General features: G+C 38.3%; 1 protein-coding gene across 6 annotated transcripts in view; it reads right to left on the bottom strand.

The window, feature by feature from the left end:
* Positions 1-578: 578 nt before the first annotated feature.
* CFAP206 (cilia and flagella associated protein 206) overlaps positions 579-25,551 on the bottom strand; it is a 32,241-nt gene continuing 7,268 nt past the window's right edge. For 4 of the 6 annotated variants that reach the window (XM_029223317.1, XM_029223319.1, XM_029223321.1 and 1 more), the window contains 8 exons: positions 22,115-22,273; positions 20,849-21,057; positions 13,565-13,684; positions 12,203-12,401; positions 10,031-10,171; positions 6,925-7,118; positions 4,844-4,987; positions 579-1,024 (listed from right to left, as the gene is read on the bottom strand). In XM_029223317.1, coding sequence (XP_029079150.1) covers positions 794-1,024; positions 4,844-4,987; positions 6,925-7,118; positions 10,031-10,171; positions 12,203-12,401; positions 13,565-13,684; positions 20,849-21,057; positions 22,115-22,273 — 1,397 coding nt within the window. In that variant the 3' untranslated portion in view covers positions 579-793. Of the gene's footprint in view, positions 1,025-4,843; positions 4,988-6,924; positions 7,119-10,030; positions 10,172-12,202; positions 12,402-13,564; positions 13,685-20,848; positions 21,058-22,114; positions 22,274-23,069; positions 23,259-25,551 lie in introns of all 6 variants that reach the window. The other 2 variants (XM_029223322.1, XM_029223320.1) reach the window with 2 other exon arrangements.

The following is a 25,551-nucleotide window of genomic DNA, read 5'->3' as shown; positions in this document are numbered from 1 at the left end:
AGGTTGGATCCCTGGTCAGGGAACTAGATCCTGCATGCATGCCGCAACTAAGAGTTCACATGCCCCCCCACATGCTGCAACTAAGAAGTCTGCATGCTGCAACTAAAGATCCCTCATGCCACAACGAAGATCCTGCATGCCTCAACTAAGACCCAGTGCAGCCAAAATAAATTTTTAAAAATACATAAAAATAAATAAATACTTTTTTAAATAAAATTTTAAAAAATAAAAACATCATGTGGATCTTTGTTCCAACTGTTCCAAATTAGTGAGGTCTTATTACATATCAATTTAATCCATGGTGCATTTAATAGCCAATGAAGCTGAAAATATTGATTATGGTTTAAATTTTTAATGTTCAATATTAAATATGATTTTAGAAATAAACTTCTATCCCAGGTACAATAATCTTATATCAATATATAAAAAGTTATCTAAATAAATTTCTATCCCATGCATAACAATCTTATATATATTAATATCTAATCATCTTATATTAATATCTAATAATTTCAGTCTTAATGCTGCCAAACTTTTTCTTACAAGTCAAAGAGGAATGGACAGAGTTTTACTTTGCAATTTTAATAGAATGAAAAATGTATTACAGAAAACAATTTTTCATTTGTTGTAGCAGTTTGACAGTGCATATGGGTGAGAACCCCAAAACATTCATACCACCAATGAACGTGCCAGCCCCACAAAATTAGCTAATTTTCATGGATGCAAAAATACTTTTAAATATTTGCCATTGTTCACAATTTAGTGGTATCTACGTTAAAAGTGTGGTCTCTAACTAGGTTTCATCAATGGCTCTAGTTAAGTTCACCTTGACTTCATAGGTGGTCTTGGTATGGCCCCCGCGGAAACCAGCTACGTAAATCTGGGGCCGTGGCACTTGGCTGCTGGCTTCCCTCATTGACTGTGTGCTAGCATCCTTTGAAGGGTACACCTGGGAACAATTTTCTCTTCTCATGTGACTAAGATCAGTCTGTACCGAATGAGTAACTTTCCGACGCAAATTGGCCTAAGTAGAAAGAGAATAGACAGGAATGAACATTTCTCTAAAGAACAAATAAAATACTGTCAGGTACCAGTTAGTATCGGCCTTATTTTTTTCTCTCAATCCACAAAGAAATTAGTCCTGCAACAAAGCATGTTTCTGCAAAACATTAAAACATTGGAAAATTTAGAACATAACAGAAAATAAATACCCTTGTCTGAGAAGTAGGAAAATAGATTAAATAATGAAAATGGACCCAAAGAGAGAACACACAGATTCAAACCTACAGTGAGCTCAATTCTTTGTTAATATAAAAATATAATAATTCATTCATTATTATACTTTGAGAGTCATATAACTTGGATTTTCCCACCATTCTTGGCTTATTTTTTTAAAAGACAAAAATTTAAGATTTCCATTGTCTTACCTAAATGGGCTTCACCCAAAACTTTTAATATAAAAAGCTCTGATGTTTCCAGATAATACTTTACATTTTTCTACATTATGCTTACTCCTTTTATGGATTACAACTAAACATGAGATTAAACAGTTTGCTCAGGCTGGGAAGCAAGGAGGAGTTTATAAAAAAAGAGAATAAGAGTTTTATTGAAGTTGTGGTAAAGTCCAAGGAAAAAACTCAGAAGGGATTACAGCATGTGAGTTAAGAAGGAGAGACCTGGAATTAGAGGAAACATTTCAGCGTTTGAGACACTGCAGGTGACTGAGAACCAAAACTACTTCTCCCACACACAGCTTATCGTCTACATTAACAGGACTTTGCTATTCCTTTGTCTTCACTAGCATAATTTTATTATTCCAAGAGACTCTTGCCAAAGAAAATAACTTGATTGTTCATTACAGAACATCCTGAAAGATGCATGACTCTTCAGTGGTAAGCATTAACACACAGAAGAAGCCCTAAGACACTGCATCCCTTGCCTGAAGATTCACCTTGCTATTCCCATCAATCCTGGACTGCTTTTTCATAATCTTTACAACCCAGTTCAGGCCCCCAACACATCCCCTGACTGAGCCCAGGCATCAAAAGACCTGCCTTCAACCAAACTTCAAAGTCTCAATAAATCCTGACCTTGCTGTTCCCCCTCTGAGACACTGCAAAGCTCTGCTGAAGGGGTGGTTTCCGTTACAGCTCTAAGCCATATACTCAGCTTTGTCTTATCAACAGGTCATGTTGGTAATACATGGGGAGCTGGCATTCAACATGCTGCAATTCTAGGGGATAATTCCATCTAAGGTGGGAAGAAGAATGAAGTCGAGGAGTGAGAAGACAGGGGGGTCCAGTCAGTATGAGGTTCAGCCCCACTGAACACCGCATTCTCTTAACATTTCCAGGCCAGACCTAATCTGCCACCTATACCTCCCATATCCTGTCCAACCATCACTCCTCTCTTCTCCTTTGTCTATGTGTATCTCAAGACCAACTTAAAATGTCACCTAAGTCAATGGAGTAGAATTTTTATTTCACTTCTGTTATACCACTTACCAAGAGATACTAAAATATTTTTAGTGTATCAATGTCACTTGCTAGACTATTAGCTCCTGAAGAACAAGGTGGTAGGATATATATACGTTACCCAGTATACATCTGATGAGCTCAAGTGAGTCTAGTATTGATAGATAACAGAAAAGAATGCAGGGAATGGGAGCTTCATGAACTACAGAAGAGTAAATGGTAAGAATGCTAATGGAACAATGATCCAGAACAGGGGTCCCCAACCCCTGGGCCGAGGACCAGTACCGGTCCGCAGCCTGTTAGGACCCGGGCCGCACAGCAGGAGGTGAGCGGCAGGCGAGCGAACGAAGCTTCATCTGCCGCCCCCCATCGCCCGCATCGCTCCCCACCGCCCCCCATCGTCCCCTATCCCTCCCCATCGTCCCCATCGCTCCCCATCGCTCCCCATCGCTCCCCATCGCCCCATCGCCCCTGTCGCTCCCCATCGCCCCCATCGCTCCCCATTGCCCCCCATCGCCCCCATCGCCCCCCATCGCTCCCCATCGCCCCCATCGCCCCCAACGCTCCCCATCGCTCCCCATCCCTCCCCATCGCTCCCCATCGCTCCCACCGCCCCCATCGCTCCCATCACCGCCTGAGCCATCCCCCACCTCCCCCGTGGAAAAACTGTCTTCCAGGAAGCTGGTCCCTGGTGCCAAAAAGGTTGGGGGCCGCTGATCTGGAAAATATTCCAGGAAGCTGAACCTTCCTCATCTTGAGAAATCAGGGGACTGAAAAGCTGCCACCAGAGAGGGTGGCAAGGGAAATGATGTGGTTAGTGAAAAGAGAGACTGAATATACAAACGGACCTAGGTTGGACCTTATATGATAACAACTCGAACCCAAACCTCTGCAGCAACCAGTCTTGGAAGCCAAACCACAACCTCGGTAGCTGTAGCAATCAGCTCAGAACAGCAGAACAGCCCTATTTTTTTTTTTTTTTTTCCTGCTGCCTCCCCTTCCATCTCTGGACCAACTAGAGAAAGCCAAATATGCTCACTAAACCAATAACAAAAGATACCCCCCCATCGCCCGCTGCTAGTTGGCCCGCCTCCAGTTTCCCCTGTCAACATCCTCCAATCAGAGGAATACCTGAAGCCTTCCCCTTTTTCACTATAAAACTTTCTCACTCCTCTCCCCAACTTTGAGTCTCTGCCAAACACAAGTGATGGTGACTGGCTCCCTTGATATAGCAAGCTTCGAATAAATAGCCTCTGTTCTCATTTGAGTAGTCTTCCTTTATTTCCACACCTGATTTCCGTTAAAGAGCTGGATAAAATATACTGAGAAAAGGCTACAGTTATAAAAAGAGTTTGTTCCTTCACACTATAAATATTTCTTGTTTAAAATGACCAGATACTATCAAAAGGAAGAGTGGGGGGAATTCCACTGAGTCAGATAGGGATGAGAGTTTCAAAGAAGGCTTCAAGGGTAGGTACCTACTGTGATTAAGATGACTGCGAATCAGAAGGACAAGTGAGACGTCTGGAGAGAACAAGTTGACAATAAGAGGGGACTGTATCTGTGCTGTAACAGCAGTAACATTCTGCTCCTCAAAAAAAAAGTCCAAGAAAGAGAAGGGTATGCTTTAAATGATTAGAGGAAGCTGCAGGGCTTTAAATACTAGCACCTTATAGGTTAGCACAATTAATTAAAACTATTATATACATCAGTAGAGAGACAGAGTAGAGATTGAGAAAAGGAGATAGAGAGAAAGATAGCAACTATCATTGTTCTAGTTACTGGCTGATATAATTTGAGAGCAGTTTCATGCTTCTGTATTTCTATATATGCTTAAAACTAGAAGATAGGGACTTCCCTGGTGGCGCAGTGGTTAAGAATCCACCTGCCAATGCAGGGGACACGGGTTCGATCCCTGGTCCGGGAAGATTCCCACATGTCTCGGAGCAACTAAGCCTGTGCGCCACAACTACTGAGCCCACGTGCCACAACTACTGAGTCCGTGTGCCACAACTACTGAAGCCCGCATGCCTAGAGACCGTGCTCCGCAACAGGAGAAGCCACCACAATGAGAAGCCCTCGCACTGTAACAAAGAGTGGGCCCCGCTCGCTGCAACTAGAGAAAGCCCACGCGCAGCAACAAAGACCAAATGCAGCCAAAAATAAATAAATAAACTAATTTTTTAAAAAAACCTAGAAGATAATCTTACAATGTAAAGCTGGAAAATTATAAATACTATTTTTATTTTAGCAAAAAAAACTGTGTACAACTCACTATTTTGTATAAATAATTTAGCTTACCAACTCTGAGTAACAACATATTAAAATTCCCCAACCTATAAATAATTTTAGAAAATATTGTTACAAACCAATTTTATAGCTTTTCTTCTTAATTCCCATTCATTCCACTCATATGATCTCACAATTGTTGGTGGCAATAAATGTGTATCCGTCTGTGTGCTACTTTCACACTTTGCAATTGGTTTTATATAATGTTTGTCAACCTCTTTCATCTAAAGAAGTGGAGTTTTGTAATTAATATTTGTAAAAAATAAACATTATTTACAGATAACTAAAATATTTAGCTAAAACTGACAAAATATTAGGAAAACAACATGAAACATACTTGTAAATACCAGCAAAATAAAAAAAAGTTCATAATTAGCGAGCCAAATGCAATTACTTTCCCAGGCGTTATGAATTTGTGCCTGATTTTTTGAACTTAATGTAGGAGGTGTATTTTGGAAGGAGAAAACCTAACATCACTCATCCCAAGTCAAATGTTCCTCTCCGATTTTCACAGTGGGGAGCATAAGTGAATACCTTATTGGAAATGGATAGAAGTTTAGAATAGCTGTTAAATATTAGGTATACATCACATTTGTTTAAAGTATCACAACATCTTTAGAAGATACCTTAAGCTCAAGCTCTGCATACACAGCAGATTATTATCTATTTTAGTGGAATATATTCATCTTTCTGCCAAAGCACCCAGAAGCTCACTATTAAAATATTAAGTATTCAGTGATTCCAGGCGAAACAAGTTATGATTATGCTGGAAATGAAGTTGCTGGAGCGGGTGGCAGAGGTTTAAGAAACTCAAGTCCTGGTAAAGAGGAGGGGGAAGAGATGAACTTCTTTCCCCAAATCAAGAAACAGATGATAACTGAACGCCTACCATTGAGCGTAAGATATAATTTTTGCCTTCAAAATGATCTTATGATATACTTAGGTAGGTAAAAAGATGCTGAAAAGATAATTTACAATATTATGCAAGTAAATGGCAAGAAAAAATAATGAATACAGCATTGGAATATGAAGAAAGAATACTCACTTCCATAGGTATTAAAGGTCAGTGAAGGATTAAATACACAGGATTAAGTACACAGAAAGGGAAAAACAAGACCAGATATGTAGAGGAAAACTGTTCTTTAATAGACAAGTATCTACTGGTTATCTGATTCTAGCCTTTCATTGTCTTTGTGCTATCTTAAAAGGGCAGCTGGAGCATCACATCAACAGACTGGCAGCGTGGCATGAGAACAAGAGTGCCAACAGCTGCCCCCTTCTGACCTAGTTGTCCTTGGCTGGATGTCAGTCTTCTTGCCCAAGTGTTCAGACCATCCTCTGTTCCTCACTGTCACCAGCCCCATCATCCTCTTACCAGTCACTGCTGGGATCCCTGCCAACCTGGTCAGTCGTATCCACACCCGCCTGCTTCACTGTCAAAATGTTGATAAATATAACAAACACAAACCATTTATAAACCATGTATTGCAGGGTTTTAGTTTAGTGAGTTTAAAAGAGGTAAATTAAACAAGAAAGGATGACAGAAAGAGCAATTAAAATGTGAACAGTACAAATGAGAGACAAAGAGGGAGAAAACAAGGATACACAGTGGTAGAATGTGAGCCCCGTGCAGGCAGGGATTGCTACCTGCTTTGTTCACTGTGCCCAGAATCATGCCTGGTGCACAGCAAGCGGCTCAGTAAGTGTCTGCTGAATGAATTAAGGAATCGGCACACACACACACGGAAACACACCTTCAGATCCATTTTGTGGCCTTTCAGACTACTGCAATTTAAACCTGTTAAATTATTTTACAGTTCTGAGCCTAAGTTACCACCTATGTTATCTGTGCTAAGCTCCTTCCATTTTAGATAAGGAAATACTGTAGTTCCAATTATTTATCTAAATGTAGTCTTGCTCTCTCAGATTTTTCCAGTCTAATTCATCAATTTAACTCCTTGTCCTGTTTTCATTTATTCTTTGTGGATTTCCTTAGTTTCCATCTTCAGATGTGAACCCCTTTCAGATAACCTGTAAAGGCCCTCATTCTGACCCTGTCTCTTGCCTGGACTTGGGGGACCATTCTACAACAAAACGTAACTTTTTTTTATTAACTACACTTTTAAATGTCATGAATTCTCAAAATGCCAACCCTGCTTACCTGAGAATTTGGAATAAGGGTTTCAAACTGTTGATGAAGTTCCAGTAGCTGAATCAATTCTGCATTTTTTTTGGCTTTTTCTCTAATTTTATCAATGTAATTTTCAGGATTTTCTGCAAATGAATATGCAGCATCTCTGGTATTGAAAGTGTAATACTTTTCTTTATGTTTCAAAATTCCAATTGCTGGATTTCCTGAAAATTATGAAAAGGAATTGAATTCAATATGAAATACTGAGACTTCCCTGGTGGTGCAGTGGATAAGACTCTGTGCTCCCAATGCAGGGGGCCTGGGTTTGGTCCCTGGTTGGGGAACTAGATCCCGCATCCATGCCACAACTAAGAGTTTGCATGCCACAACTAAGGAGCCCTGGAGCCGCAACTAAGGAGCCCGCCTGACGCAACTAAGACCTGGTGCAACCAAATAAATAAATAAATAAATATATTGTTAAAAAAGATATGAAATACTGATTCTATGTTTATAATACATTCATAGAACCATTCCCTATATACTCTATTTTTAACATATCACTTATGTCTTTATTAGCTAAAATGTTACAACTAGCAATTTTAAGTTATATTTTGTTAAATTATATTTTACATAAAATTCAAATGAAATTTATTTTATACATTTTTAATTATTTTATTTTATTTTATTTTTTGGCCACACCATGCAGCATGCAGGATCTTAGTTCCCCGACCAGGGATCAAACCTGTGCTCCCTGCACTGGGAGCATGGAATCTTAACCACTGGACCACCAGGAAATCCCATATTTTTAAATTTTAAATTATGATTTTGTCTAAAAATATTTCACTATCCAGATATAAGTCGTTTAAAATCTTTTATGAGAAGCCACTTAATCATCTAGCAGGTTTTTCAAATCTCCTTAAACTAAACTAACTACTAGAAGCACAGTTTTTAAAATAATTCTGTAAGAACTACAAAAATGAAACATCTGTTCCAAAACGTACATTTGCATGTTAGAAAGTATCTCCCACTATGAAAAGATACTACATAAAATATGGGTTATAAGTATCCACAGTTTGTGGGAATTATATAGGAAACGGTAACACTGTCTTATTTATTTATTCTTTCACTTATTCAACGAATATTTACTGACCCCGTTCTTGGCACTGAGGATACAGAGAAAAGAAATGAACCAATATACCATTGCCCAGAGAGTGATCAGTGCTACAGAAAACAAGTAAGCAAAGCAGGTTAAACACATAGTAAAAGGAAGAAGGGCGAGATTGATATTTTAAGTTGGGTGATCAGAGAAGGCTGAATAAGATGAGGGAGCAAGGTATGTAGCTGTGGGGGAATAGAGCTGTCCAAGTAGAGGGAATAGCAAGTGCAAAAGATTCGAGGTGAAAATGAGCTCGGAATGTTTGAGAATAGCAAGAAGGCCAGTGGGGCTAGAGCAGTGCACAAGGGAACGAGAGGTGGGCAGTAAAGTCAGTGATGTCATCTGAAAAGGACCCTGCCTGGTAAGCCCCAGCATTACCCGGGGACTCAAGCCCTGTGGTATGCAGTTCCGAGGAAGGAGGGACTCTCACGGGATTCCTCCGAGGCAGTGCAGGTGGCTGGTGCCCAGGAAATATTGTAGCACGTAGAAATAAAGTCTCCAGACTAGCTGATTCTGAGAGGATTCTAAACGCAAAGCCCCTCAAGCCCTTCTACTTTTTTTCTCTTTCTCCCCCTTTCTTAGAATCATAGTTGGTAGGAGCTGGAAGGGACCAAACAGACCTCCTAGTTGGTCCTTTTTTCCTGATGTGGAAGCTGAGGTCCACAAAAGACAAGAGATTTGCTGAAAGTTACTCTGTTTACTAATGGAACAACGGGGACTAGAACCCAGGCTCTCCCAGGACTTCCCTGGTGGTCCAGCAGTTCAGACTCCGCACTCCCAGTGCAGGGTGCCCGGGTTCATCCCTGGCCAGGGAACTAGATCCTACATGTGTGCTGCAACTAAGAATTCACATGCACAACTAAGAAGCCCACATGCCACAACTAAAAACAAAAAAGATTCCGCATGCCGCAACTAAGATCCCGCCTGCCGCAACTAAGACCCAGCACAGCCAAAAATAAACAATAAATAAATATTAAAAAAGAAAAAGAAACCAGGCTCTCCCAATCTTGGCCCACAGCTTTTCCAACCACATCATGCTGCCTCTGTGTCACCCCACATCCATGTTTCTGTGTTTGTTTCTCTCATGACTCCCTTCCCTTCTTATTTGTGGAGGGAGAGAGAGATTTGGGGTGCGGGGAGCGAAGAGAAGGAAAAAAAAGACAAGGGGAGAAGGAAATCATCTCCATTCTATTGCTTTTTACTTCTTCACGGCTCTTGATTGTTTTCTCCTGTCAGTGACCCTCACAGGATCTCAGAATACTATTCTCTCAGTTCTCCCAAGGTAAACCTTTTATTACTCGCATAATGAAAAAATCTCTACCATAAAAAAAAAAATGAGTCAATGTGTATGTTCTCTAGCCTGTATACACACAATCCCAATAATTCTTTGTAATAATTCTATTGCCAATTCACATGGTACTTTTTGGATAATAATTTATTTCATCTCAATTTCTGATTTACTCTTTAGAGAAGTTCTAGTAATATATACATCATAGAGAAATTGTACTTGATAAAATATTGGCCATGTCCTTATACAGAAATCCTGATCTATGTTAACGGAATATAACCATAAAGTGACAAAGAATATTGTTTAATAAACGTATCAGTCAAACTGTTGCGCTTTCAAGTAATCACTTTGGAAGATGATCTATTTTAGGAATGCCACATAACACTTCTGAAATCCTTCATTGACATATGAGTCATCCCCCTTTTATGATATTGTAGCATCCATATTTCATTATATACACATTCCATCACTTATCGCTTGTATTGTAATTTCTTGTTTATGTCAGTCTATTGGGTTATGCTGCGAGCACTTCAAAGATAAATATTGCATTTAGGTCATCTTTGTAGCTCCTTTCCTAGTTCACCATTAGAGTCCATAAAATTTTACAAAGTGAGTGAGTGAGTGACAATGAGGACACATCATTTAAAGAAAAAATTGGAGAAGGGAGGACGGTATTATTTCCAATGATATACCTGGAAGAAGAAGACCATCTGTTGTAGCAAATGTGTAAGCACAAAATCCTCGATACTGAATCAACAATTTATCAAAATTGGCTGTTGTTTCTGGGAAAAGCCATTCTAGTTTTCTGAAATCCGCCAGATTTACTCTCTCTTCTAAAATGAAAGAGGAGCACAAGAAAAACCATATTCAGTGGGAAGAGTAAGCCACCCAGGAAACGAGCAGAAGAGACCGGCTACTATGTGACTAAAACAGAGATGAATTAACTTCGTTCAAGACAGTGTAGCTCTTAATAATATGCGAGGTGGCAAAATACTTTGAATATGATGCTTATATACTAGGACTGTCAGTTCTTTAAACAACTGAGAATGTTCTGAGCAGAAAGAGTCAAGGAAACATCTCTTAGTAACTTAGTAATTTTGGTAACAGAGGATATACTTTTCTGTTCTTCACACTTCTAAAAAGTCTTCCTAGTTTTGCCGATTTTTTTTACGCAAATAAAAACGCGAATTTATAAAACATTGATCCCCGAGGTTCTTACTTTTGCAGTGCTACCTACACTTCTGTTTCTGGCTCTGTATCCAAACAGCAGACACTACAAGTGACCCCGTGGCTACAGCTGGAAGTAAATGCATACTTTGGAGAAAATAGACCTTCTTCACTCTTTTTTCCTGATATGCCTGAACGCCTCAAACGGTGATGAGATGTGGTGAGGATAGCTGGTGGGAAGCAGCCGCATAGCACAGGGAGATCAGCTCGGTGCTTTGTGACCCCCTGGAGGGGTGGGATAGGGAGGGTGGAAGGGAGGGAGACGCAAGAGGGAAGAGATATGGGAACATATGTATAACTGATTCACTTTGTTATAAAGCAGAAACTAACACACCATTGTAAAGCAATTGTACTCCAATAAAGATGTAAAAAAAAAAAAAAGTTTGACTTATAGTAGGAAATGGCACGTCTTGCCAATATAGTTGAGTTTAATATCTACTGCTGAAGTGACTTTAATTTTTCAGTTTCATTTAGTATTTGCACAGATATGCCGTTTTAACAAAATGAAAAAGTAGGAAAAACTAACTGGAAGGATGTTTTTGAGTCTCTCTGATTTCATTTTCAGATTTTATGTATTCTAATAAGAATGCAAATTACTGCTACGTTTTTTTTTTTCACATCTTTATTGGGGTATAATTGCTTTACTAAGTTGTATTTGTTTCTGCTGTACAACAAATTGAATCAGCTATATGTATACATATATCCCCATATCCTCTCCCTCTTGCATCTCCCTCCCACCCTCCCTATTCCACCCCTCTAGGTGGTCACAAAGCACTGAGCTGATCTCCCTGTGCTATGCAGCTGCTTCCCACTAGCTATCTATTTTACATTTGGTAGTGTATATATGTCCATGCCATTCTCTCACTTCGTCCCAGCTTCCCCCTCCCCCTCCCCCCACCCCCATGTCCTCAAGTCCGTTCTCTACATCTGCGGCTTTATTCCTGCCCTGCCACTAGGTTATTTTTTTGCCTTTACACAAACAGAATGTGAAAAGGAAATTTGGAGAGTCAATGATCTAATTTCACTTTCTGGATAAACTTTCTTTTTAGGCAACAATTCAAATCCCAGACTCTATTTTGACATTTCTCATGAATTTTGAGTTGTCTTTAATAAGACAGCAGGGATTAAACAAGTACAAGGAAGTTTATTGATAAAGACAGCCTTTCTATAAGAATCAATGCATCTCTTAAAGGGCCTAAAATAAGCTCAATTTTATAGGGATAACATTTATTGATTTATAAATTTCAACCTGAATCTGGGGTACATATATGGCAAATAGCATTCCAAAGAAATGGAGCTTTGTTTGCAACAAATATAGCAAGGATTAATATCCTTTTCTACTACAAACCGATAATAAAATCACTAAGACTACAATAGAAACCTATAAGCACAGGAAATCATTGTTAACCAAAACACTAACAATAACACCAGGAATGGTTATTGCTGGATAGCAAACTCTTCAGTTTATATATTTTGTTTTCCATATTTTCTATAATGAACATTAGCAGTCTTACAATCAAGAAAGATATTCAAAACTTTATCAGAACGATACACCTGAAAATTTTAAAACAAAAGAGTGAGTTTATTCTAGAGGTAATTTTAAGAGGAAGAGGAAATAATGCAATGATTTCTGTTACCAATGTGCTCTTTCATTCTACACACATCAGTTTTCACAGTCACTCCATCAAGAAGAGCTTGCATCACTTTCTCAGGAAAGAACAGTTCATGAGTCCCCAGAAATGGCTCAAGATGAGTAGTTAAATTACTGAGGATGCTAATCAAAACAGTTTCATCCTGAAAGCTAGTCCACAGATTGGAAAGGGCAATGAAGATGGGCTGAGGAAGAGACAAAAATTTTCAAAATGTCACTGTTTAATAAAATTACAAATCACTCTACTCTTAAAAATAAGTACAAATTTTTGTTTGTAAAGAGATTAATTCTCCCGTAAGACAAGTAAAAGTCTCATGAAATTAGACGACAGAATCTCAGTAGAAATTGGACTCATAAATTATGAGAAAATAAACTTGTATATCAAAGCATTTTATTTTAGTATGATTGCCAGTAAGTTAGTTTACTCAGAAAAGCCAAATACACATGATCACCTAAAAAACATTCATGGACGCTTCACCTCAAAAGGTCTAGGGGAGAACAGCTTCTTTTTTTAAAAAAAGCTAAATATGACTCATTATAATTAGATTTATCTGGCTCAGTTACAATTCAAAAGAACTTGGAAAGTCTAGGGATACATCTTGGGCCATTTCTTTTTTTTTTTTTTTTTTTGGGCCATTTCTTGTGAGCTTATAAGTTAAAGATTTTGTGTCAGTGACATAAAGTATTTTTTATTCATATTAAAGGTCACTGACTTATACAACAAATAAAAAATTAATCAGGCCCTGGCCCTACTTATAAGTGAAACAACTTAGCCTTTTGTTTCCAGGCTTTTAAAGTCAAATGTTGGGAATGATTACAGAAAATGATCAAAGACTCAAAATGCTCTATAAAATACTGCACGTACATCTTGTACTTCTTTGGGGCTCCCAGATTTGCCCATAGGGTGGTACAGATAATCAGGAAGTCAGAATAAGTGCAGGCCTGGTAAACAAAGTGATTTTATCTGTCTTTTCAGAAAGGTCACAAGTTACATCACCTCTGTGCTGAAGGCAATTTCTTAACCAGCTACTGTAAAAACGTTTTCAACACTGCACTATGGATTATTTTTGCTGCCACAGACAATACTGATATTATGGTTATTATAATATATATCTGCACTCCGCTGAGTAGCAATGGCCTACCAAGGGAATCCTCTCATCCAACTTATAACATCCTGGTTATATGATTATTACTACAAAATAACCAAAAACAGCAGGATCACCTCATATAAAGCTAATATTATATTTTTAGTAATTAAATAAAATTAAAATTACTTCTGATCCAACTTTATAGGACTTAAAAGTACATTCACCTTTAAACAAGGTCAAAGTGGATGACAAATGCTTACAAAGACTTGTGATGTTGGGACAGCCGTCTTTGATTTTACAGTAAATTTTAATTGTTCCAGTTGGGCTCCTAACTGCTTTATCATCATTTCCACTTCTTGAGCACAAGTAATTATATCCGACTGTGAAGACAACATAATTGGCATTCATTATTTTTATAATTTTACTACAAACATTATGTATGCTTTAAGCCCTACCTGCTCCCCACATCTCCTGAAAGTAAGCTCAGTAAGAGCAAGGCTTCTGCTCTCCATGGTATCCCCAACACCAAGAATAGAACTGGCCATGTGGATGGCACTCCAGAAACATTTGTTGAATGGATGAATCTTTTGAAATACAATGGCTATAATTTTTCTCAAATGTATACAGGTATTCTTCGATATTCAGTATAACTGCATTCCCGAGCAGTGGATCCTCTTAACACAGTTTTCTAGAACCGTTATTTTCCCATTCCTCAAAGATAAAATTAATGAGGTATTCCTTTGAAAACTACTTTGATACCCAGATTTTTAAAAATTGCTTTCAAGAATGCAGAAAATGTTAAAAATCACAGCATTGAAAGAAAAACAATATATTTCTCATACAACCATAGCAATCTGAAAATAAGGTGCTAAATGCTGAATCTGAAATAATTACTAACATTTACTCTTATTATGTGCTAAGCACCATATTAAATACTTGTTAAGTACAAAAAGAGGTAAGTACAAATAAGAAAACCAAGGTACAGAAAGGTAGGTAAATTGCCCAAGGATACACAGCTAATGAGGGGTAGAATCATGGTTCTACACCAGATCGTCTGAGCCCAGGGCTCTTATCCTAAGATGTGACCAGAAATGGCAGTGGTATGGGGTTATTAGCACAGTGTTAAAGAGTAACAATTATGTGAAGAGAAAAAAACTGCATTTGAATTCTCAGATATCTGTAGCCTAACTATATGTTTTACTAGACTATTTTTAAATGACAAAAAATTATTACTTCATAAGAAATATCAAATATCATCATTGTATTTCAACTAATGAATTTTTTTATTCACAATGTAATGTGCATCCTGTTTCAATTTTACCCATACTACTCTAAGCATCTCCCCTCCTCTTGCCTCATTCACCCATTATTTATTTATAATAATAATTTACATATTGTTTATCCGATCTAATAAGTCTCTTCCCTACCCCTCAGAGTTTTTCCCCTTGATTGCTAGTTTTCTTTTAGGAATCAAATAAGAAAATGCAGTCCTTAAAGTCTTTAGATTTGTACACAATCAACAAGAAACAGAAATAATTCTGCATATGTTCTCCAAAGTAAAAGTTACATCCAATACATAACACTTCTTTCAAAACTATAAGTAAAGATACTCCAGATCTACTCCCCTAAGCTATGCTTGCAGGCTCCATTCACAGATTAGGCACACAGAACTTCTTGATTTTTTCTGATAGTGTCCTAGAACAATCCCTGTTTACATTTTACCAAAAAGAACTTTCCAACTAAAAATTCTACATGGACATTTTTCCAAAGAAGACATACAGAAGGCCAACACGTACACAAAAAATTGCTCAACATCTCTAATCATCAGGAAAATGAAAATCAAAACCACAATGAGATATCACTTCGCATCTGACAGAATGGCTACTATCAAAATGACGAGAAATAACAGGCGTTGGCAAAGATGTGGGGATAAAAAGGGAACACACGTGCACTGTTGGTGGGAATGTAACTTTGGTGTTGCCACTATGGAAAAAGTAGGGAGGTTCCTCAAAAAATTAAAAATAGAACCACCACATCACCCAACAATTCCATTTCTGGGCATTTGTCTGAAGGAAACAAAAACACTAACTCAAGAAGATATATGTGCCCCCATGTTCACTGCAGCATTATTTACAAGGAGTCCTGCCATTTGCAGCAACAACAGTGAAACTTGAGGGAATTTTACTAAGTGAAGTAAGTCAGACAAAGACAAATATCATATGATCTCACTTATATATGGAACCTTTTTTAAAATTTTTATTTATTCTTTTTTTTTAAGATTTATTTTTTATTTATTTATTTATTTTTGGCTGCATCAGGTCTTAGTTGCGGCACGTGGGGTCTTCGCTGAGGCACGCGGGATCTTTTGTTGTGGTGTGCAGTCTTCTCTCTTCTCTCTAATTGTGGTGTGCGGGTTTTCTCTTCTCTAGTTGTGGCACGCGGGCTGGGCGAGTGGGCTCTGTAGTTGTGGTGTGCGGGCTCCAGGGCATGGGGGCTCTGTCGTTTGTGGCACATGGGCTCTCTAGTCAAGGCGCACAGGCTCAGTAGTTGTGGCATGGGGGCCTCAGTTGCTCCATGGCACGTGGGATCTTAGTTCCCTGACCAGGGACCGAACCCGTGTCCCCTGCATTGCAAGGCGGATTCTTTACCACTAGACTACCAGGGAAGTCCCTGGAATCTTTTTTAAATTGAAGTACAGTTGATTTACAACGTTGTGTTAGTTTCTGATGTATAGCAAAGTGATTCAGTCATACATATAAAAGTTTTTCAGGTTATTTTCCATTATAGGTAATTACAAGGTATTGAATATAATTCCCCATGCTATACACAACAGGACCTTACTGCTATATGTGGAAACTTAAAAAAAACAAAACTGAGCTCATAGGGCTTCCCTGGTGGCACAGTGGTTGAGAATCGGCCTGCCAGTGCAGGGACACGGGTTTGAGCCCTGGTCTGGGAGGATCCCACATGCCGCGGAGCAACTAAGCCCGTGTGCCACAACTACTGAGCATGTGCGTCTGGAGCTTGTGCTCCGAGACAAGAGAGGCCGCGACAGTGAGAGGCCCGCGCACCGCGATGAAGAGTGGCCCCCGCTTGCCGCAACTAGAGAAAGCCCTTGCACAGAAACGAAGACCCAACACAGCCAAAAATAAAATAAACAAAAATTAAAAAAAATAATAATAACCGAGCTCATAGATACAGAGAACAGATTGGTAGTTGCCACAGGTAGGGGAGGGGGATGGGAGTGGGCAAAATGGGTGAAGGTGGTCAAAAGGTACAAACTTCCACTTATAAGATACATAAGCCGTGGGGATGTAATGCACAGCATGGTGACTATCACTGGTTAACAATACTGTATTGTACAATTGAAAGTTGGTAAGAGAGTAGATCTTAACAGTTCTCATCACAAGGAAAAAAAATGTAACGATATGTGGCGAAGAATTTAACTAGATTTATTGTGGCCATCATTTTGTAATATATACATATATGGAATCATTATGCTATACATCTGAAACTAATATAATCTTGCATGTCAATTGTATCTCAATAGAAAAGCTAGTTTCACTTAGCACTATCCTTGATGATGCAGTAAAAGTATTAATTTGACTGAATTTTGACCTTTAAGTGCACAGCTTTTTAATAATCAGTGTGATCAAACAGAAAGTATATATAAAACACTTCTATTGCATATTAAAACACAGAGTTCTCTTACATGACTGGATTGCAAGCTGATATAGCCTTTTTTCCCCTCCAGTAGAACAGCATTTTTACTTGAAAGAACTGGCAGACAAACTATGGTTTTTGAGCCTTAGCTACTGGAAGATATTTTCTTGAGAGTGAATGAAATGAGTCTGTCACTTCAGGAAAACGATAGTTTTTGTTACCAATGATAAAACTCACATCTTGAAAAGCCTGTATCTGCCACCACGAACTTGACAGCATCCTAACACAAAGATATTTTTAATGAGATTGTTGGAGAAAAAAAATAAGAATAAAGTCGCTTCAACTTTCTTATCATAATGCAGTCCAAAAAATGCTTGGAGAAAGCATGTGAACCTAGCATTCTTCTTCCTCTCCCTCACTTTTTAATTTATAAGTTTTTCAAACTTTCTTCCGTGGACATTTTTCAACAAGTCTAAAACAAGCACAAATTCCACCTAACTGATATCTTACTTACATTATCAGAAAAATCAAGAAGTCCTGTATAATCTATGCTATGAAAGGGCCCTGCAGACAGAGCTTGGGGGGAGGAAGTGTACGAAAGTCTTGACTTACATATTTTAAGAAATGTTGTGTGTCATGCGACATTTACTTGCACGATAACAGTAAGTGGTTTTCTCTCTATGGTGACTGCCCTGCTCTTCAAAAGCCCACAGAGGATGGAATTCTGTTCTCTCAGCTAAGACAGTCAACAAGACTGCAATCACCCCTTCCTTTTCTCTTCCAGAGTATTTGATTTGTTCACTGCAGCAGATAAAGTCCTGATCAAAAAACAATAACTCACTATCTTACCCAAACTATAATTGGATTTTTCAAATGTCTACGTAAACTGAATGTAGCATTGGCAAAAGAAAAATTTTGCATCAAAATCAATACTTCCAAAAAGCATATTAATATCTGTTCAAATAATGTGAGTTTAAAAAAGAGCATTCATAGACTTCATACCCAGGAAAAGGTTTCAGCTAGACATAAACTGACGTATTTTATAACCTAGTGATAATACTAATTAAACTGTATCCATTCTGTAACAACCTTAACTGTAACTAAGGTAGATTGATGGGGGAGGTTGGATAGCTAAAAACTATCATATCCTTGTCAGCCATAAAAAAGAATGAAATTTTGCCATCTGTAACAGCATGGATGGACTTAGAAGGTATCATGCTTAGTGAAATAAGTCAGACAGAGAAAGACAAGTACTGTATGTTGCCACTTATATGCGGAATCTATAAAATAAAACAAACTAGTGAATATTAAAAAAAGAAGCAGACTCACAGATATAGAGAAAAAATGAGTGGTTACCATTGGAAAGAGGGGAGGGGGGAAGGGCATGATAAGGGTAGGGGATTAAGAGGTACAAACTACTATGTATAAAATAAATAAGCTACAAGGATATATTGTACAGCACAGGGAATGTAGACAATATTCTATAATAACTATAAATGAAGTACAATCTATAAAATTTTGAATGACTACGTCGTACACCTGAAACTAATACAACATTGTAAATCAAGTATATCTCAATAAAAACAACAACAACAAAAAGAAACACTGATTAACCAGCAAAAAAGTCAGAAGGTTAAGAAAACTCATCCTGACCCTGACTGAAAGGAGTATGAGACAGTCATAAAGAGTGTTAAGATCAGAATGTGAACTTTCTAATAACACGAGCAACAGAGGGCTTGGAAATGAGCTACTGTCTAGAAAAATAAGAGGTCTTCAGCTTGTGCCCCTACTGAGATGAAACCAGAGCTGTTCTGCTAATGCCCCGATGACGACGATGGTAATAAACACTGTCGTCATCATCATCAATCTGCTTACTGAGCTCTCACGGTCTGCAAGCACTTGTTCTACCTTATTTACCTAGTGGAGACTATCAATAACCCCTTTTTACAAATGAAACGTGGGAACTAAGGCACAGAGAGGTCAAGCAACTTGGTCAAGGACACAGATTTCGTAAGTGGCAAAGTCGGGATTAGAACCCATGCAGTCTGGCTGCAGGACCCGCACTTATCACTTCTACACTCTATTAACCGTCCCTCTAGCTCTGAGAGTAAGAACTCCAATGAGAATATGAGACTGTCAGTTAGTTGGCTGAATATGTTTCATGAGTGAAAGCTGTGAGAAAATGCTACATAATGAACAATGTCCTCTACAACATCCTTACAGTATGTGGGACAGTTTCCCAAAGTTCTTTCTTATAATATCCCTTCTGGACAAAAATGACAAAAGTAAATGTGAGATTCTGCTCCTGTGGACCTGTATGCACTCAAGATAAACTGACCGTGAAATCCTCTTAGTATCTTACTAGTTACATAAGGCTGCTAGCCACAAGTCAGTGTTAGGGGAACATGTACCGTAAAGAATGATTTGGTTTCAAATGGTTGATTTAGAGTCCTCCCTTCTGAAGGCAATTAGATAGTAGGTCAGCTGTGAGGACCACTCCTAGTGGTCATGTGCAGTCATGTCTTCTGGATGTGATCTTTCTATTCTCTGTAGCGGAGGTAAGGAGAGAAGACAGATTGAGTGCAGCCAAAAGTGGTAGTCAGTCATTAAGATACTAGTGAAAATGAAGAGGGGGCAGAATACAGCTTGTTCTATCTCTCAAGACATTAGTATTCACTTGTACAAAAAGACAGTTCCACTGATCCTGCGGTCTTATGGTGTTTGGAAAATAGAGGCTGTGTGAAGGTAAACAGTGACCAGGGGGATGGATGTGCTAATTAATTCAGTGGGAGAATACTTTCACAATATGTATGTATATCAGATCATCACACTGTACACTTTAAATATCCGACAACTTTGTCAATTATACCTCAACACAGCTAGGGGAAAAAAACAGAAACAAAACAGTAACTGGTGGAAACATAGCTTGCTGCCATGACATAGTTAACAAACTGTGTTCCCTGGAATCTTAGGGTGGCTTGGGGATGCTCCTTGGTGAAAAGGTCCTCCAATCCTTTCATCTAGATACTTGCTTTATATTTTTAGGATTTTGAATAAGGTTCCATCTGAAACGGCTCTGCTGCTTTAAAAAGAAGTTTAAAATCACTACTTCATATTTTCCAGCTCTCTGGGGATAGTGCTTGGCTTGTTCATTAGATCTAAAAACACCAGAAGTAAAAATCTTTTCTACCAATTTTTACAATTAGAACAAATAATTACATAAAAGTTCTTTGAGTGCCAACAACCTGCCAAACTATGTGTTAGACACTTGCTCTGAATGAAGGCAAACAATGCAGCATTGCTTATACATATATACACATACCTGCTTAACTACGGCAACCGTGCAACAATCATATTACCGAGGAACAAAGAGAATCAACTACCCAAAATCCATTCCTGCCAACACATCTTCATTAATATCAACATCCAATTTTCCCATTTCTATTTTAGTTCTTGATCCTACAGATGCGATATATACTGAGCAGTTATTAAGGTTGCCTTCTTTATCAATGACCTGGTTCTATCTTTTGTTTTCACCCCATAATATATAAAGAGGTGGCAATAAACAACAAGGTCCTACTGTATAGCACAGGGAACTATATTCAATATCCTATGATACACCATAATAGAAAAGAATACAAAAAAAGAATGTGTGTGTTATGTGTGTGTGTGTGTGTGTGTATATATGTATGTATCTCAATCACTTTGCTGTACAGCAGAAATTAAAACAATATTGTAAATCAACTCTACTTTAAAAAAAATCTTTGTCTAACCAGTGGGGTTTTTAAAAATTAAACTAAATATTTAATTCAAAGCAAAGAATATATATGCAAAGAGGCTGAATTCTGTGGGAAAGACCATCTCTTATGACATTAACTCACCAAAATGATCTGAAGGAAGAACTCATATTGTCGCACATTATATAGTGCTTCTTTTAACATATAGGGCTGAAGTTCTTGACTCAAGAGTGGGTTCTTTGCTACTTTCTCGAGGATGGCTGTGTAACGGTATGCCTGGTCCTGGACCACCTCAAGTTGGGAATCAACATGCTGAGTGGTGGCTGGGATTGCTTCCTGTAGAATAGCTGGCACTGGTTTGAGAGGTATAATAAGAGAGACATGAGGCAATCTAAAAAGATTCAGAAGAAAAAGCCTAGAAAGTGGTCATATTTAAACATTAGGTTGAGTTAGTTTTTTTCCTCAACCAAATTAACAATAAGGAGGCATATTCAAAAAAAACGAAGACATTGCCAGAATAATAACCAAAAGTTAAAGCAGATCAGCTTTTGCTACTAAAATATAGAAGATGCTAAAGAATAGACAGGCATTGGTGTTATGTGCTGTATTAACTATGTGCCTCTAGAAAAGCCCCTGTATCTCTCCTTCTGTGTATCTTCTTTACTACTGGTAAAAAAGAAAATAAAAGTGTACCACTTAAGAAACTCACTGGGATACTGAAAAATAACAGAATTGTCTAGCAAGACAGGAAACTTTATGAAGAATGGGAATTGACTTTTTAGAAAAGTTTTTAAATTGCGAAAAAAATTACCTTATTGTACTAGATCAGTGATCTGGTAAAAAGACACTAACAACTTCTCAGTGGGCCTACGTGTGTACCAAATGCATAAGGAAGTTACTTCTACTGGTAGGTCTTTGAGCAAATATTTCAATGAGTACTTTCAAACTTACAGATAATGAATGCATTAAGTATATAACAGCACAGTAGAGGCTCCTGAATTTACAGACTTGCAGATATCTCCTCTTGGACCATTTCATTCCATTAACCACATCAACAATGGTTTGCTTTTCAGGGTGATTTTTATTTTTTAAATCACTGAATTTTATTCCCTTTTGGTTATTTGACTTGGAGTAAAGAACACAAAGCCCCACTGTACTGGGGAGGCTGGCCTCAATCCTTTTACTGATTCATGCTCCCATACTAGCTTCATGGTACATAAAATTTAAGGTCTTGCCCCAATAAAATGAAAAATTACTATACATTATGAACAGTAGCTGTACCTAAGGTATGGTCAAAACTGCAAACCTTAAATCTAAGAATGCCAGTGGTGTGCTGTGAATTATTCTCCTCTGTTCCCATTAAATTTTAAACTTACCTAACCTATAGAATTAACTTAATGATATACCTACAGTCATCAATGCCTTCTCCTCCCTTTCCACAGTCTCGGTTAAATAAGCGAATTCCAGTAACAATCATGGTGAGCTCTTTCAGCTGGCGTTCTCTGTCCTTCTTAGAAAGAGTTAGAAATGTCCCAAGCTCAGCCTGAGGAAAAACACTCTGTAGGGCAGCTAAAACAGACCACAATAAAGACAACAAAATGGTAAGTAAAGCTATCAGAACGTAAAAAACAAGTTCCTTTCAGCAGAAAGTTAAGGGGCTTGTCTTTATAGAGTTACTTAGATGATTCTTTAAATGTCTGATGCCTGCTTCCAGAATACATGGCAAAATTTAGCATTTATCAAGAAAGCTGAGCTACTGAAAATAATGCCATTGCCTCACGTCTATTTTCATAATTAAGCATCCATCAGTAATTTTTTGGCAATGGGCATTAAAACAAGCTTTCTAATTAGGGCTCTGAGTAGAAAAAAAATGATGCTTTAAAATAATTATGGAAGAAAGCCGTGGGAAGATTAGAGATATTGCCTATTCCTTATCTTAAAGTACGAAAGTGGGCAAGTATTCCCTGAGGATAAAACAGTGCCATTTCCCATCATCCATCCTAGGTGACAGACTCAACGCCTTTCATCAGTAGGAAATCTCCTCTCCCAGCAGTCCCCGTTCCCCAATCAGCCTGGTTAATCATACTGCCAATGTTTCTGTAGTGAAACATTGTAATAGGCCCCTAGGTACATACAGCTCTAAGAAGATTAACAATATTCACTTCCCAAAAGTGCTACTTGAGTTTTAGTGTTGATACACTGTGTAAGAAAAATCTGGGGTAAGTTTTAACCTCTTATTTTTGCTAATTTTTTTCAGATAAAAGAAGAAAACTTCAATCTTCAATACTTATAATTCAACATATTTTATAAGATACTATGTTCATGTATGTTCATGGATGAAATGGAAATGGTGTATATTTTTTACCTGTTGCCTCTCTGACAATCTTGATGTCTGTTGGGGACCCCAGCCCAGAGCACAGTAACACGTAGCTGACGATCTTGCGGTAGAGGCTTTCCAGCTCTTCTCGAACACATGCTCGACTATCTGTAATTTCTCTGCTAACAGAGCTTAATCTAGACTCTAGGACCCGGTGATGTTCTTCGAGAAATTCCTCTAAAATTGGCAAAGGACAATGTTCCGTATATTGATACTCAGAATTCTTCTCACATAAGAAACTGGACCAGGGGCTTCCCTGGTGGCACAGTGGTTAAGAATCCGCCTGCTAATGCAGGGGACACAGGTTCGAGCCCTGGTTCAGGAAGATCCCACATTCAGCGGAGCAACTAAGCCCGTGCGCCACAACTACTGAGCCTGCACTCTAGAGCCCACGAGTCACAACTACTGAGCCCACATGCCACTGCTACTGAAGCCCATGCTCCACAACAAGAGAAGCCACGGCAATGAGAAGCCCATGCACCACAAGGAAGAGCAGCCCCCGCCCGCCGCAACTAGAGAAAGCCTGCATGCAGCAACGAAGACCCAACACAGCCAAAATAATAATAATAAATAAAATTTTTTAAAAAAGAAAATAGGACCAGAGGAAAAAATGGCTTGGTATGGTAATTCTACTGCATGAAAACAAGTATTTTCGTAAGATGTAGTAAGCAAAAATGAACAGTGGCCAGCAAGTAGCCTCAAGACAAAAATCTAGTGGGAAAGATTTACTACCGTGATTTAAATGGCATGCTTTATCAAAACACGTAAGCCTTTAAACAGACAATCCAAACGTAATAGCAGATAGGGCTAAAACCTCCTACTTAAGCAGAAAGTACACAAGACAATTTATAATATATATTATAAACACATACAGTATAAATATTGTACTATCTATATTCTCTAGGTAAGTAGGTGTAGTATACTGTATGTAAACACATCTAATATAAATATCCACATAGGTAGTATAAATATTCCTCTTCAATTATGTGTATTTCTATTTTAGTTCTAGATAAATTTCCTTTGAATATCATTACTGTAACATGACGTTGCACCAAGAATGGTATCCCTCTCCCTTCTTCCTGTAATACAGTGAGGTTTAGGCTTAATCGTGGAAGGAGCCACAGTTCACCAGCACTATAATTCTTGCAACTAAGTCAATAAGACACCCTATAACAAGGGCAATAATCAACATATCAACCATGCCCAGTTCATAGCTATAATCTTACCACAAAAACAACTCAAACTTTGAAAGTAAGAAAAATCTAAATTACATCATCAATTCCACTATTATTTATTGTTCTAAAATATTATTACTCATCAAAAAAGCAAGATATATGATTTTACACATGTAGCATAACTGAAAGGTTAATACAGAGAGGGAAAAAAAGACAACAAAAATCACCAAATGGTTAATAATGATTGAATTACAGTGGGGCAGAGGCAGTGTAGTCTACACAGAAATTTCTTTTCCTTTTTCCTCTTCTTTCCAGTTTATTTTTATTTTTTATTTTTTTATTTTTTGCAGTACGCGGGCCTCTCACTGTTGTGGCCTCTCCCGTTGCGGAGCACAGGCTCCGGACGCGCAAGCTCAGTGGCCATGGCTCACGGGCCCAACCGCTCCGCAGTATGTGGCGTCTTCCCAGACCGGGGCACAAACCCACGTCCCCTGCATCGGCAGACAGACTCTCAACCACTGCGCCACCAGGGAAGCCCTCCAGTTTATTTTTGATGTATGTAAGAAACCATTTACATAAGGAAATATGTTCTAAGCTTAAATTTCCCATCAGTCACTTCATTTTGGGGTAAGTTACATAATTTAGGTAAGCATTATGCGATAATAATATAAACCAGGAAAAATAAAATCAGCAAATTAAAAAATTTTAACTTCAGTGAGCTGGTTGCTTTAATTTAAGTTATTATGTATTAGTGGTATAATAGTCAAAACACAATAGACCTGGAAACTTCTGACACTCACAAAGGCCACTGGTGGTGTTCTCATTTAGCATCTCCAACATTATTACATTCTTCAAAGTTGGAAAAAATTTCAAAAGATAAACGAAAAAGTTAAATTGTTCTTGGTCAACCAAATGAAGCCCTTGAGAAATGGAATATTGCCTGCCATCTCAGTAAACAAAGGATGTCACAGTCATCAGCACCTGCAGCCCCCCAGCGTGAGCTGGTGAGCCCTGAGGAAACTCTGGAAGGAAAGAATACCTGCCATCTAGCAGCCATCAGACTGCAGCCACTCCCCACGGTGAGCCCTGAGGAAACTCAGCATGTGAAAACACAGGATACTGGCTCCAGATAGCTGAGGTCCATATCAGTGAGCCCAGACTCTTGCATCTTCTCATACAAAGAAAAGCCCTAATTTCCTTAATTTGGGATATCAGTTCCCTTTAATTAACAATACTCTTTTCACATGCAGACTATCTGCCCTTTGTTGCAAAACTTCTATATAACCTGACATCCC

Source organism: Monodon monoceros, unplaced genomic scaffold, assembly GCF_005190385.1.
Source record: "Monodon monoceros isolate NGI ecotype Baffin Bay Population unplaced genomic scaffold, NGI_Narwhal_1 Super_Scaffold_15, whole genome shotgun sequence".
Taxonomy (NCBI): domain Eukaryota; kingdom Metazoa; phylum Chordata; class Mammalia; order Artiodactyla; family Monodontidae; genus Monodon; species Monodon monoceros.
This window is presented reverse-complemented; position numbering and strand designations above follow the sequence as displayed.